Genomic DNA, 13,508 nt, shown 5'->3' with positions numbered 1-13,508 from the left:
CTCACCCCTACACACAGTTGTATGTACGTTGTGAAGACACAAGTTCCAGAGTTGTGTTAGAAAATGCTTCCTTGTTAAGGATGTGTCTTCTAATTCAGTTCTCTAAAACCTCAGCAGGCAAAAGTTGCCAGCCAGTGGAGACAAGTTAAAAATACAGTGTAGACTTGGAGAGTTAAAAAACAAAGGCAGCGTTTAAGAAGTTGAGTGATCATGTGTTTCCTCTTTGCAGAATGCACGTGCACCTGCATTCAAGTTTCTTGATATCTTCCCCAAAGTTACCTGTCGTCCTCCCAAGGAAGTGATAGACATGGAGCTGACTCCTAAGGGGAGCCACAGAGAACCTGGAATGGACCCAATGGAGTTCAGCAGTGAAGCTTTCCAAAGACCTTACCAGTATTTAAAACGGTTCCACCAAAACCAGAACCTGGACACATTTCAGTACAAAGAAGACTCTGTGGAAGGCTCACCCGAGGAGTGCCTGCAGCACTTCCTGATTTACTGTGGAGTGGTAAACCCTTCCTGGGCTGAGCTTCGGAACTTCGCTTGGTTTCTGAACTGTCAGCTCAAGGACTGTGAGGCTTCTGTCTTCTGCAACTCAGCTTTTACTGGAGACACACTCAGGGGCTTCAAGAACTTTGTGGTAACCTTCATGATCTTAATGGCAAGAGATTTTGCCACTCCAAGTCTTCACACTTCAGACCAAAGCCCAGGTAAGCACCTGGTCACCCTGGATGGAATTGCTGAAGAAGACCTAGCTCCCTTCTCTCTTCGAAAGAGATGGGAGTCAGAGCCCCATCCATATGTTTTCTTCAATGGTGACCGCATGACCATGACATTCATAGGTTTTCACTTGCAGCCCAACAACAATGGCTATGTTGATGCCATCAATCCCTCGAATGGGAAAGTCATCAAGAAGAATGTCATGACAGAGGAACTGTTTCAAGGGCTGAAACTTCAGAGAGTACCCTTCAATATCAACTTTGATCACTTGCCCAGACATGAGAAGATTGAAAGACTCTGCCTGGCTCTAGGGATTGAGTGGCCCATTGACCCTGATGAAACGTACGAACTTACAACGGACAATATGCTTAAGATCCTGGCCATTGAGATGCGGTTTCGGTGTGGGATCCCAGTTATCATCATGGGAGAGACAGGCTGTGGGAAAACCAGGCTCATCAAATTCCTTAGCGACCTCAAGCGTGGTAGTGTTGAGGCAGAAACTATGAAGTTGGTGAAGGTCCATGGAGGAACAACTCCATCCATGATCTACTCCAGAGTCAAGGTTGCTGAGCGCACAGCCTTCTCCAATAAGGTCCAACACAAGTTGGATACCATCTTGTTCTTTGACGAAGCCAACACAACAGAAGCCGTAAGCTGTATCAAAGAGGTCCTGTGTGACAGAACAGTGGATGGTCAGTGCCTAAAGGAGGATTCCGGCCTGCATATCATTGCTGCTTGCAACCCTTACCGGAAGCACTCCCAGGAGATGATCCTCCACCTGGAGTCTGCAGGTTTGGGATATAGGGTGAGTGCAGAGGAGACAGCAGACAGGCTGGGTTCCATTCCGCTGCGGCAGCTGGTATATCGAGTCCACGCTCTGCCTCCAAGCCTCATTCCTTTGGTGTGGGACTTTGGACAGCTGAATGACTCTGCTGAAGAGCTCTACATCCAGCAGATCGTGCAGAGACTGGTGGACTCCATCACGGTAGATGAATCTGATGCTTGTGTGATTGCACGTGTGCTCTCTGCCTCTCAGAGGTTCATGAGGAAGAGGGAGAATGAATGTGGCTTCGTCAGCCTCCGGGATGTGGAGCGCTGTGTGAAAGTTTTCAGATGGTTTCACGACCACAGTGAGATGCTCTTGGACAAGCTGGATGACTTTCTCCACGAATCCAGTGATGGCAAACATACTTTTGAGAGAAAGCCTGTTCTCTGGTCCCTGGTAATGGCCACTGGGGTGTGTTACCATGCCTCTTTAGAAGAGAAAGCACCCTACCGCAGAGCCATTGGCAAGTGCTTTCCAGAACCATACAATGACAGCAAGGTCATTCTTGATGAGATCACTCACGCACAGGATCTTTTTCTGAGGGGGGCACCCATACGGACAAACATAGCCCGGAACTTGGCTTTGAAGGAGAATGTCTTCATGATGGTGATCTGCATTGAGCTTAAGATCCCCCTTTTCCTGGTAGGGAAGCCCGGCAGCTCCAAATCCCTTGCCAAGATCATTGTAGCAGATGCCATGCAAGGGCAGTCCGCCTTCTCTGACCTCTTCCGCTGCCTGAAGCAGGTCCACCTGGTGTCATTCCAGTGCAGCCCCCACTCCACCCCCCAAGGCATCATCGGCACCTTCAAGCAGTGTGCTCGATTCCAGCAGGGCAAGGACCTGCAGCAGTACGTCTCTGTGGTGGTGCTGGACGAGGTTGGGCTGGCAGAAGACTCACCCAAAATGCCCCTAAAGACTCTGCACCCCCTGCTGGAAGATGGGTGCATTGAAGACGATCCTGCCCCATACAAAAAAGTTGGCTTTGTTGGCATTTCCAACTGGGCTCTGGATCCTGCCAAGATGAACCGGGGCATTTTTGTGTCACGTGGCAGCCCCAACGAGAAGGAGCTCATAGAGAGCGCCGAGGGGATCTGCTCTTCGGACAGGCTGGTTCAGGACCGAATCCGAGGGTATTTTGCACCCTTTGCCAAGGCCTATGAAACAGTGTGTCAGACCCAGGACAAGGAGTTCTTTGGGCTTCGAGACTATTACAGCCTGATCAAGATGGTCTTCGCCAAAGCCAAAGCTTCAAACCAGGGGCTTTCCCCACGAGACATCGCTCACTCTGTGCTTCGGAACTTCAGTGGGAAAGACAACATCCAGGCCCTGGACATCTTTACAGCCAGTCTTCCCGAGGCCAGGTACAGGGAAGAAGTCAGCACCGTGGAACTGATCAAGCAGAACATTTACAGTGGTCTGCAGGCGTCCAGCAGGGGGCTGGACAGCACCGAGTCCCGGTACTTGCTCTTGCTGACCAGGAACTATGTGGCCCTGCAGATCCTACAGCAGACATTGTTTAGTGAGGGTCAGCAACCTGAGATCATTTTCGGCTCCAGCTTTCCCAAGGACCAGGAATACACCCAGATCTGCAGGAACATCAACCGGGTGAAGATCTGCATGGAGACAGGAAAGATGGTGGTGCTGCTGAACCTGCAGAACCTGTACGAGAGCCTGTATGACGCTCTGAACCAGTACTACGTCTACCTTGGAGGCCAGAAGTATGTGGACCTTGGACTAGGTACCCATCGAGTCAAATGCCGAGTCCACACTGACTTCCGCCTCATCGTCATCGAAGAGAAAGATGTGGTGTACAAACAGTTCCCTGTGCCCCTCATCAACCGGCTGGAGAAGCACTACCTGGACATCAACACTGTGCTGGAGGAGTGGCAGAAGGGCATTGTGCGTGAGCTGCAACAGTGGGCGTGTAAATTTGCAGATGTGAAAGCTGACCAGTTCATTGCCAGACACAAGTACAGTCCTGCAGACGTCTTCGTCGGCTACCACTCTGATGCCTGTGCCTCTGTGGTGCTGCAGGCTGTGGAGAGGCAGGGCCCCAGGGACCTGACGGAGGAGCTGTACCACAAGGTGTCTGAAGAGGCCAAGTTCATCCTGCTGGATTGTGCAACACCAGACGCTGTGGTCCGGCTGAGTGGATCCTCACTGGGCTCGTTCACCGCGAGGCAACTGACACAGGAGTATTACTACAACCAGCAGCACAACTCCTTTGCAGACTTCCTCCAGGCCCACCTGCGCATGGCCCATCTGGAGTGCCAGGCTGTCTTCACAGAGGTGACCGTCTTCCCATAGCCTCACCCTCTGCTCTAGGCTCCTAGGGTCAGGAATCAAGCTGTTATTTAAGGCAGCAAGCAGGGGTGACTTATAGGTAACGTGGACATGCTGACACTGGGCTCCTCATGTTCTGAGCACAGTGGGTGAGTCAGGTTACCCTGCCTTCCACCGTTCTCGTGTTGGCCTGTGTGTGTGTGTGTATGTGTGTGTGTGTGTGTGTGTGTGTGTGTGTGTGTGTGTGTGTGTAGCTTCAGTGTGTGTGTATAGCTTAGAGAGGCAGTGTTGAGGCAGTTAGGGTCAGCGTCACAGGAAGCCTGCTGTGCACAAGATGTGGAGGGGAGGGCAGATGGGATTTTTTTGTTTTGTTTTGTTTTGGTTTTGGTTTTTCGAGACAGGGTTTCTCTGTGTAGCTTTGTGCCTTTTCTGGAACTCACTTGGTAGCCCAGGCTGGCCTCGAACTCACAGAGATCCACCTGGCTCTGCCTCCCGAGTGCTGGGATTAAAGGCGTGCGCCACCACCGCCCGGCCAGATGGGATTTTTAAGAGGCACCTTAGAGCTGACTGGGCACATGGGAGGACAAAGGGGTTGAAGATCTCTGGAAGAATTCATGGGTAGAGCTTGAGGTTCCAAGCTGTGAGTTTTGTGTCCTGAGGTTGAGATGGTCCTCAGTGGCTCTGTTAAGGAGCCTGACCCCTCCTGCCTCAAGAAACATGGCGGGAGACTGTCGAGAGTAGCCGTGGCAGTAGGACAGCAGTGAGGAGGCCGAAGACCGTCATGGCAAACGGGCCAGTTAGAAGCTTCAGGACCAGGACCGTCAGAGCAGAGAGGCAGATGGTACCGAGAAGTGATGGGAAGTCTGGTGTGGTGGCACACACATTTAACCCTGCACTCCAGAGGCAGAGGCAGGCGGATGTCTACAGAGTGAGTGTCAGGACAGCCAGGGCTACATGGAGAACCCTTGATTTGAAAAACAAAGTAATGCTTGGGTGGTTGGAGAGATTGTTCAATGGTTAGGAGCACTGGCTGCTCTTCCAAAGGACCCTGGTTCAATTCCCAGGACCCACGTGACAGGTCATAAGCAGCTGTAGCTCTAGTTCCAGCGAATTCAATGCCTTCCTCTGACCTCTACAGCTACCAGACACACAGGGGGTGCAGGCACACATGTATGCAAAACATCCATACACAAAAATGGAAAAAGAATGAAAAATGAAGGAGAGAGAAAGGAGGGGTTGGGTGCAGATGCACAGGCTAATTACTGATTTCATGGAGGGGCAGTGGGTGTGGGCATCTGGTGACAGGGCACTCCCTGGGTCCCTCCCAACTGCCTAGGGGCCTTGCTTAGCAACACAGAAGGTTCAGGAATGAGCATCGGGTTTGGATTTGAGGGGAACAGAAGCTCAGGGATCAGCCAGGAGTGAGAACTCGGGGCTCAAGTGTCAGCACACCCCAAGGGCTCTTCGAGTGTGCGATGTGGAGTGTGTCCCCCTGAGAACTGCTGTGATAGGAGGAAGAGAGGCCAATGGCTAACACCACTGGACAGTGTGAAATCAGTGTATGAGAAGTGACATTTGCTCAGAGTCCTAAAGGATCCTAAGACTCCAGAAGGGTCCAAAGCAGGAAGGAGACTCAGGCACCTGTCAGGGCACTTCTCTCTGGTGCCTTTTAACCCTGCAGGTCCTCTTACCTCACCTGCCTTGTCTCTGGAAATACTCTGGGTCTGTTTTCCTCCTAAACACACACTGTGCCATGTGCACCCATCATGGGCAGGGCTCAACCTCCTCATGTCTCTAGGTTCTAACCCCGAGTAGACGGGCCTCCCTGTAGCCGGAAGTCTTCTTGTGTCCCACCCTGGTATAGTCGGCAGCTTATAAAATAATCACTCAGAGGCTTATTATTACTTACAAACTGTTTGGCTTATGGCTCAGGAATCTTGCTAGCTAGCTCTTGCATCTTAAATTAAGCCATTTCTATTAATCTATGTATTGCCATGTGTCTCGTGGCTTTACCTGTGTTACATTACATTTTGCTTCCCCTGGGGGCTCTCAGCATCTCCTCTGACTCTGCCTTCTTCTCCTTGTCTCTCTGTTTGGACTCCCCACCTGGCTCTATCCTGCCTTGCCAAGGGCCATAGCAGCTTCTTTATTAACCAATGGTAGCAACACATATTCACAGCATACAGAAAGACCATCCCACAGTACCATTGGTTTCTGTCCAACAGTTTGCCTCCCTCGTTGCAGATCACCACCTTCTCCAGACTGCTGACCAGTACGGACTGTGAAGTCTTGGAATCCGAGCTGAAGGGACTGGCCTCGAAGCCTATGCTCCTGTCTCTGCAGCAGTTTGACACTGAATATTCCTTCCTTAAGGAAGTCCGGTGAGGTGCCCTGCTAGCTGCATTCTCAGGGACCCAGCCCTGGGGTATAGAGACTGGCACTGGTTAGTGAACTGGGGGTGGGAGGGCTTCACTCAGCAATGGCTCATGCCTGGACCTCCAATGGGCCTCTCTGTCCCACTACTCTATTCCTCTCCTCCAGCTTCCAGCCTGGTCGTCTGTCTCCCCAGGAAGCCTTGCTGGCCATTTAGAATTCTGCTGAGTCATCTGCTTATCCAATGGAGGGCATCTCTCTGCATGCTTTTTCTGTGTGGCCCTGGCCTCACACTCCTTCAGGAAATTCCTTTATCCATTTTCCAGGACAGGGAACTCACCCGGTAATTAATTCCCTTTCTCCTCCAGCTCTTGCTTGATGAACCCAGCCAGGCGTAAAGTCCTAGTCATCCAGACAGACTTCGACGATGGTGTCCACAGCGCCCAGCTGGTAGCCTCTGCCAAGTACGTTTTCATGCTTGTCTAGAACCAACACAGGGAACCAACACTTACTTACAACCTCAGTGGAATCTCTTTTCTGCAAGCAGTACAGTGTCATGAGACACAGAAATTAACTAGAAAACTCTTCATTCCACCAGAGGACTATAAAATGAATGGAAGCGCTAGGGGATAGCTCAGTCACGTGAGCAAGAGGACCTGAGTTTAATCCCCAGTGCTTTTGCACTCATGCACGCATGTGCATACACATCCACACATGGGGGGAGTGTACAGAGGGAGGTGTGTGTGCATACACATCCACACATGGGGGGACTGTACAGAGGGAGGTGCATGTGCATACACATCCACACACAGGGGGAGTGTACAGAGGGAGGAGAGAGAGAGAGCAAAATTGTAAAATCACATATAAATAGTAGACCATTAATTAGATGTTTAAAAATATCCTTGAAACATGTTTGCAGTCACTTTTTGGTTATGGTTATTGCAAGTTCAAGAGCAGTAACTGGTTAGACCCTGTGGGAGTCTGTGATGTGTTTGTGGGGTGTGTGTGGTTTGTAGGGGGGTGTGTGTGTGTGTGTGTGTGTGTAATGTTGGTGGTTTGTGGATGTGTGTGGTATGTATGTGTGACTAGGATTGAAACCTCACTTTTTTTTTTTTCTGTGTAACAACCTAGGCTGTCCTGGAACTAACTTTGTAAACTAGGCTGGTCTTGAACTCACAGAGATCTGCCTGCCTTTGCCTCCCCAGAGCTGGGATTAAAGGCTTCTTCAGCAGTGCCCTAATAACCTCATGTTATATGTTTAATAAACCAGTTCTCAGTCACTGAGCTACAATGTAGCCCTCTCTTTACTTTTTTAAAAACTACTTTTGAGTATATGTGTGTTTGCCTATGTGTGTGCCTGGTACCTACAGAGGCCAAATGAGGACACTGAATCCCCTGGGACTGGAGTTGGGACAGTTGTAATCCACCATGTGGGTGCTGGGAATCAAACCCAAGTCCTCTGGGAGAGCAGCAAGTGCTCTTACTTGTCGAGCCAGCTCTCCCTCCCCTCTTTTCCCTTTTCATCCTGAGATAGGATCTCACAAAATTGTCCAGGCTAGCCTTGAATTTGTGATCCTCATGATTCAGTATCCTGAGCAGCTGGGACAGGCTTGTGCTAACAGGACCAGCTTGTAAAGTGTGTGTGTGTGTGTGTGTGTGTGTGTGTGTGTGTGTGTGTGTGTGTGTGTGTGTATACTTTTATTTGTATTTAATAGATGTTGTTATGGTATTGGTAGAAGAAATCTAATACTTTAGAATTAGCCATATTTTGTTCATGATAAATGGGAATTTCTGGGCCCACTTAAAGCATTGGTAGCCTTATTGCATTTCAGGGCCTAGTGAGATCTACTGGGAACTGGTTTCAGCGCTGCACAGGGCTCCGTAGGAAGGCCAGAGACCTTTAGCTTGTGCACAGCAAGGCAAGGCCCTGAGAACACACTTCTATTCAGGACAGAAGTCCAATCCTGAGCAGAGGATTCTGGGAGGGATGGGAAGTGAGCCCACCTCATCTTGAGGTTGTGAAGTGCATTTTAAGCTCCTAAAACTGTGAGACCGAGGTTGCCCCTGCTAGCTCATAGGGCACGTGGCAGCCAGCTCCCAGCATATCGTGTTTGCTTGGTTGGTATTGATTTGCGTTTGCTTTTTAAACAGGTATTCTGCCATCAATGAAATCAACAAAACACAAGGAACAAAGGACTTTGTCTTCGTTTATTTCATTACGAAACTTTCCCGAATGGGAAGTGGCACATCATATGTGGGGTTCCATGGAGGTAGGACTACAGCACCCCAGAGCAGAGGTTCTCAACCTGTGGGTCGTGTATCGGATATGTACATTATGAGTCATAACAGTAGCACAATTACAGTTATGAGTAGTAATGAAATAATTTTAAGGTTGGGTCACCGCAACATGAAGACCTGTATTAAAGGGTCACAGCGTTAGGAGGTTGAGAGCCGCTGCTCTGGAGTGTGTACCTTTAAGTATTATTTCAGGTGTTTCTCATGTGGTCCTGTGTCTGAAATTAGAATGTGAATCCCAACAATACTCTTCCGTCACAATTAGGTTTCTTACCCGTCACTGAAGCCATTATTTTTAGCTGGTGTGATGGTCGCACACACTCGTAATCCCAGATTTCTGGAGGCTGAGGCAGGAGGATTGCAGGTTCAAGACTAGCCTGGATTACGCAGAAAGACTTGGTCTCAAAAACAGACAGACAGACAGACCAACTTTGGGCCCACAGCCGTGGCTTTAGCACTTCCTTGGCCTCTCTGACAGACACCCGCCACGATGGAGGGAATTCTGCGACCTTCCCACCCACTAGCACCAACGCAGCAGCTTTCCTTTCCTTTCATTTCAGTTTTGTGCACTGACTCTTTGTGGGAGAAATGTTATCTATATTACCGGTCTCCTGCTATAAGACATATATATTCCAGAAACTGGAAATAATCAGTGGATAATTCCATAGATGATGGAAAGCAGACCTGACCAGTGGATAATTTCATAGATGATGGAAAGCAGACCTGACCAGTGGATAATTCCATAGATGATGGAAAGCAGGCCTGACCAGTGGATAATTCCATAGATGATGGAAAGCAGACCTGACCAGTGGATAATTCCATAGATGATGGAAAGCAGACCTGACCAGTGGATAATTCCATAGATGATGGAAAGCAGACCTGACTAGTGGATAATTCCATAGATGATGGAAAGCAGGCCTGACCGTGCCTCACACGCCTTTCCTAACTATGGGGTGGCTGCAGCGAGATGAGGGTGAGGAGCCTAGAGCTCACCCATGGGCACTTTGCAAGAGGTTCCTCTAAATATTTTTGTTTTTGGTTTTTTGAAACAAGGTGTCACTGTGTAGCTGTGGCTGTCCTGGAACTCGCTTTGTAGACCAGGCTGGCCTCGAACTCACAGAGATCCACCTGCCTCTGCCTCCTGAGTGCTGGGATTAAAGGTGGGCACCACCACCGCCCGGTTACTCTATATCTTAAACAGTGCTTCGGTTGATCTTATTGATAGATTTTGTGGTTCCTCACATGTCCAAGGGCTCAGACTTTGAGGTACTGATCACTCCTTCAGCAACAGTGCAATTAAAAATCTGGGTGACGGGGCTGGAGCAAAACCTCAGTGATTAAGAGCACTGACTACTGGTCCAGGGGACCTGGGTTTGGTTCCTAGTGCCCACCTGGTCGATCATAATCATCTGTATCTCCATTTCCAAGGATCTAACACCTTCTTCTGACCTACAAGACTCACACATGGTGTACATATATACATGCAGACAAGCACTCAGTACATAAAAACCAGTTAATCAATCTTAAAAAGAAACCTAGGTTAGCCCAGCTAGAGGGCTCAGGAGGTAAAGGTACTTTCTGTGAACCCTGACAATCTGAGTTTGATCCCCAGGGTCTACATGATGGAAGGAGAAAAGCAACTATCACAAGTCACCTCTGACTCCACACTAGTGCTATGGCACACGTGCACAAACATATGCATACACAAAAATAATAATGAAGACACATACATTAACATAAACAGCCAGATTGTTACATGTCTTTAAGAATGACAAGAAGAAAACTGCTAAGTCACAGAAGACTCCAGTGACTGTGTTCTTCACAGGGCTGTGGCGGTCTGTACATATTGATGACCTCCGCAGATCCACAATCATGGCCTCAGATGTCACTAAACTGCAGAATGTCACCATGAGCCAGATGTTCAAGGCAGTGGACAAACCTGAGTGTGAGTCACAAGATGCCATTTGGGGTCATGGTGTGGGTGACAGGAGGGAATGCCAGCTATGGTAGTGCTGTGGTGCTGGATGCAGAGCCCCTCTGCTGTGCCAGCCCCTGGCCGTCAGCAGAGTTCACAGCCAGCTGTGGTGGAGCCACGGGAAGGCCACCCGAGTGTGCCCACAGCATGTCAGTCTACTTTAATTCCTTTGCCAGCCCTTAGAGGTCAGGCTAGGGAGCACCTGAGCAAGAGTTGGAGCTGATATACAAGGCACACGTTCCCTTTACTAGGGCCAACACTACAGATAAGGACAAGGGAGCCGGGCAAGTCCCAGCCTATCCCAGAGAACCTGACACACCCTATTCAGGCCCTGCATGCTAACTTGAACATGTCTGCATGTCTGCCTTGCCTTTCGCCTAGCAGATGACCCAGAGGAGGACATGGAGACAGAGACCAGCAAGTCAGAGGAAATGGCAGAGGAAAAAATGGAAGTGGACGGTCCAGAGGAGATGGAGAAGGCATCTGACCCAGGATGCTGTGACGTGAGTCCTGCTTTTCCCATTAACTAAGGGAGCTGCATCTTTGACCCTCTCCTGGGAGTGAAAAGAACCCTGTGTTTATGGTCAGGGGGAGGGGAGACTGGGGTTAGGTTGAACCGTCTCCTTCCTCCACCATGGATGTGTAAGTGACTCATTCCTTTCACTGTTAGTTTTGTCCCATACCTTCCTCCCTGACTCACTTGTTAATGTTGGCCATCGAGGGATAGGGCTGGTAGGTTGTAACTTTTGCCCAGTGACCAGCAACTGGGGCCACATGATGGCTAACACAAAATCATCATTTCACATGGTTGGCCCGGCCTTTGTCCAGACTGGAATTTGGACAACAGAAGTCTGTTCTTTTCCTCACTGTACACAGGTCCTGGACACCACCAGACTGCTGCAGAGCTGTGTGCAAAGTGCTGTGGGGATGCTCAGAGACCAGAATGAGAGTTGTGCACGCAACATGAGGAGAGTCACCATTCTTCTTGGCCTCTTAAATGAAGACAACACATGCAATGGTAAGCACTGTACCCCGGGTGCTGAATCATCCGCCTGATTTTCAGGCTTCTTGGACTTGACAGAATCAGTGGGCATGGTTGAGATCCATGGTAATCTTTCCTGGCCAAAGGGTGGGCAGCTTTTCTCTTGGGCAAGGTGGGTCAAATCTATGAGGGGCCTACAACCTAGTGTGCATGAGTAGGCCCAACTAGTTCCCTACTGTCTTCACAGCCTCCTTTTTGCGGGAATTGAAGATGCGCCTCCATGTTCTTCTAAAGAAGCAAGAAGAAAACCAGGTCCAAAGTATAAAGGAATGGGTCACCAGGGAGGCTGCTAATCAGGATGCCCTGCAGGAGGCAGGCACCTTCAGGTACAAGGAAGGGTTAAAGAAGCATGGAGGTCTTTGCACCATGCTAGTGAAGTACTCCAGGTGGTGTGACTCTTAGTGAAGTACTCCAGATGGTGTGACTCTTAGTGAAGTACTCCAGGTGGTGTGACTCTTAGTGAAGTACCCCAGGTGGTGTGACTCTTAGTGAAGTACTCCTGGTGGTATGACTCTTAGTGAAGTACTCCTGGTGGTGTGACTCTTAGTGAAGTACTCCTGGTGGTGTGACTCTTAGTGAAGTACTCCTGGTGGTGTGACTCTTAGTGATGTACTCCTGGTGGTGTGACTCTTAGTGATGTACTCCTGCTGTGACTCTTACATCAAGGATAAGTGTCCAAGTGTTTCTTCCTACACCTCTGAGCAAACTGGAAATGTAATTTGCCCTCCCAGGGCCTTAAATGAACCTGGATGGTGTCTCTATGGGACATTTCTGGTCTTTTCGTATTTTATTTATGCTTTATTTATTTATTTTGGTTTTTCAAGACAAGTTTTCTCTGTGTAACAGCCCTGGCTGTCTGGAACTCACTTTGTAGACCAGGCTGGCCTCAAATTCACAGAGATCCACCTGCCTCTGCATCCCAATTATTTATACTTTTTCTGTAATAAAAATATTCAGGTAGCCAGGCAGTGGTGGCGCCGCACACCTTTAATCCCAGCGCTCAGGGAGGCACAGGCACAGGCAGATGCAGAGGCAGATCTCTGTGAGTTTGAGGCCAGCTTGGTCTACAGGCGAGTTCCATTACAGTTAGCACTATACAGAGAGACCCTGTCATATGAACAAAAAATTCAAGGAACCCTCCCCCTCCCCCATCATCTATTCCTGGAAATGTGTTTGCCAGTGTGTCATAACCATAGAAAGTGATGCTGCCAGAGGCTGTGAGCCTGAGCTGACAATGGTACCTATTGCTTGAGGTGACTCTGTCTATAGCCTTAGGAGCCAGCAGAGTACCTTACTATATATGGCCCTTTTTCTACAAAACTGACCATTTCCTCTGGACTTATGAGGAGCTTTGAAGAGCCTGTGTTGGACTGAGGTACCACCCTGGGTCTTGGGAGGATCTAAGGCTGTGTCTTATCTCTGCAGACTGTGCCCCCATTTAATGTACATAAAGCCCTCTGGACTGTCAGGCCTCCCAGCCCGCTAGTCTGTGTTAAATGCTGATTGGCTTGAGCTCACCAGCACTGTTCCTCAGTCTGTCTGCAGGGAGCTTCTCCAGCACCTGACCACCACACACCTCAGGGCCCTGCTTCGTCTCAGCTGCTCCGATCTGTTGTCCTCGTCACAGTGTGAGGAGTGCTTGTTAAGCCAAGGGATGTCTTGGTCCACTGAGACAACTCTTCTCTTCCTCAGCAAGTGTTCTCAGTCTCTTCTCTTCCAGTTCTCTGTCTTAGATGCTGACACTAGATACCAATCTCCAACATTAGTTAATCATTCTTTTATTTTACTACAATCTTATAATCAGTTATAGACTTAATTATTCTCTATAAATGTCTCCTTGGGATGGTGCTGGAGGTTGAACTCAGGTCTTGGTTCATGGTCAGCTGGTGCTCAACACTGATTCACATCCTAGTCCTGAGCAGACCAGCAGCATGTCCTGTAGTTAACTCAGACACTGACCATGACAGTCTCAGTCCTGAGCAGACCAGCAGCAT

At 49.3% G+C, this 13,508-nt stretch overlaps 1 protein-coding gene across 4 annotated transcripts in view; it reads left to right on the top strand.

Moving 5' to 3' along the window:
• Positions 1 to 13,508, top strand: part of Rnf213 (ring finger protein 213) — a 105,872-nt gene that overhangs the window by 53,209 nt on the left and 39,155 nt on the right. For all 4 annotated transcript variants that reach the window (XM_052759870.1, XM_052759871.1, XM_052759873.1 and 1 more), the window contains 8 exons: positions 230 to 3,835; positions 6,074 to 6,210; positions 6,571 to 6,666; positions 8,354 to 8,472; positions 10,323 to 10,442; positions 10,857 to 10,975; positions 11,349 to 11,490; positions 11,702 to 11,840. In XM_052759870.1, coding sequence (XP_052615830.1) covers positions 230 to 3,835; positions 6,074 to 6,210; positions 6,571 to 6,666; positions 8,354 to 8,472; positions 10,323 to 10,442; positions 10,857 to 10,975; positions 11,349 to 11,490; positions 11,702 to 11,840 — 4,478 coding nt within the window. The remainder of the gene's footprint in view (positions 1 to 229; positions 3,836 to 6,073; positions 6,211 to 6,570; positions 6,667 to 8,353; positions 8,473 to 10,322; positions 10,443 to 10,856; positions 10,976 to 11,348; positions 11,491 to 11,701; positions 11,841 to 13,508) is intronic.

Source organism: Peromyscus californicus, unplaced genomic scaffold (genome assembly GCF_007827085.1).
Source record: "Peromyscus californicus insignis strain IS unplaced genomic scaffold, ASM782708v3 Scaffold_3__1_contigs__length_106647218, whole genome shotgun sequence".
Lineage (NCBI taxonomy): Eukaryota > Metazoa > Chordata > Mammalia > Rodentia > Cricetidae > Peromyscus > Peromyscus californicus.
This window is presented reverse-complemented; position numbering and strand designations above follow the sequence as displayed.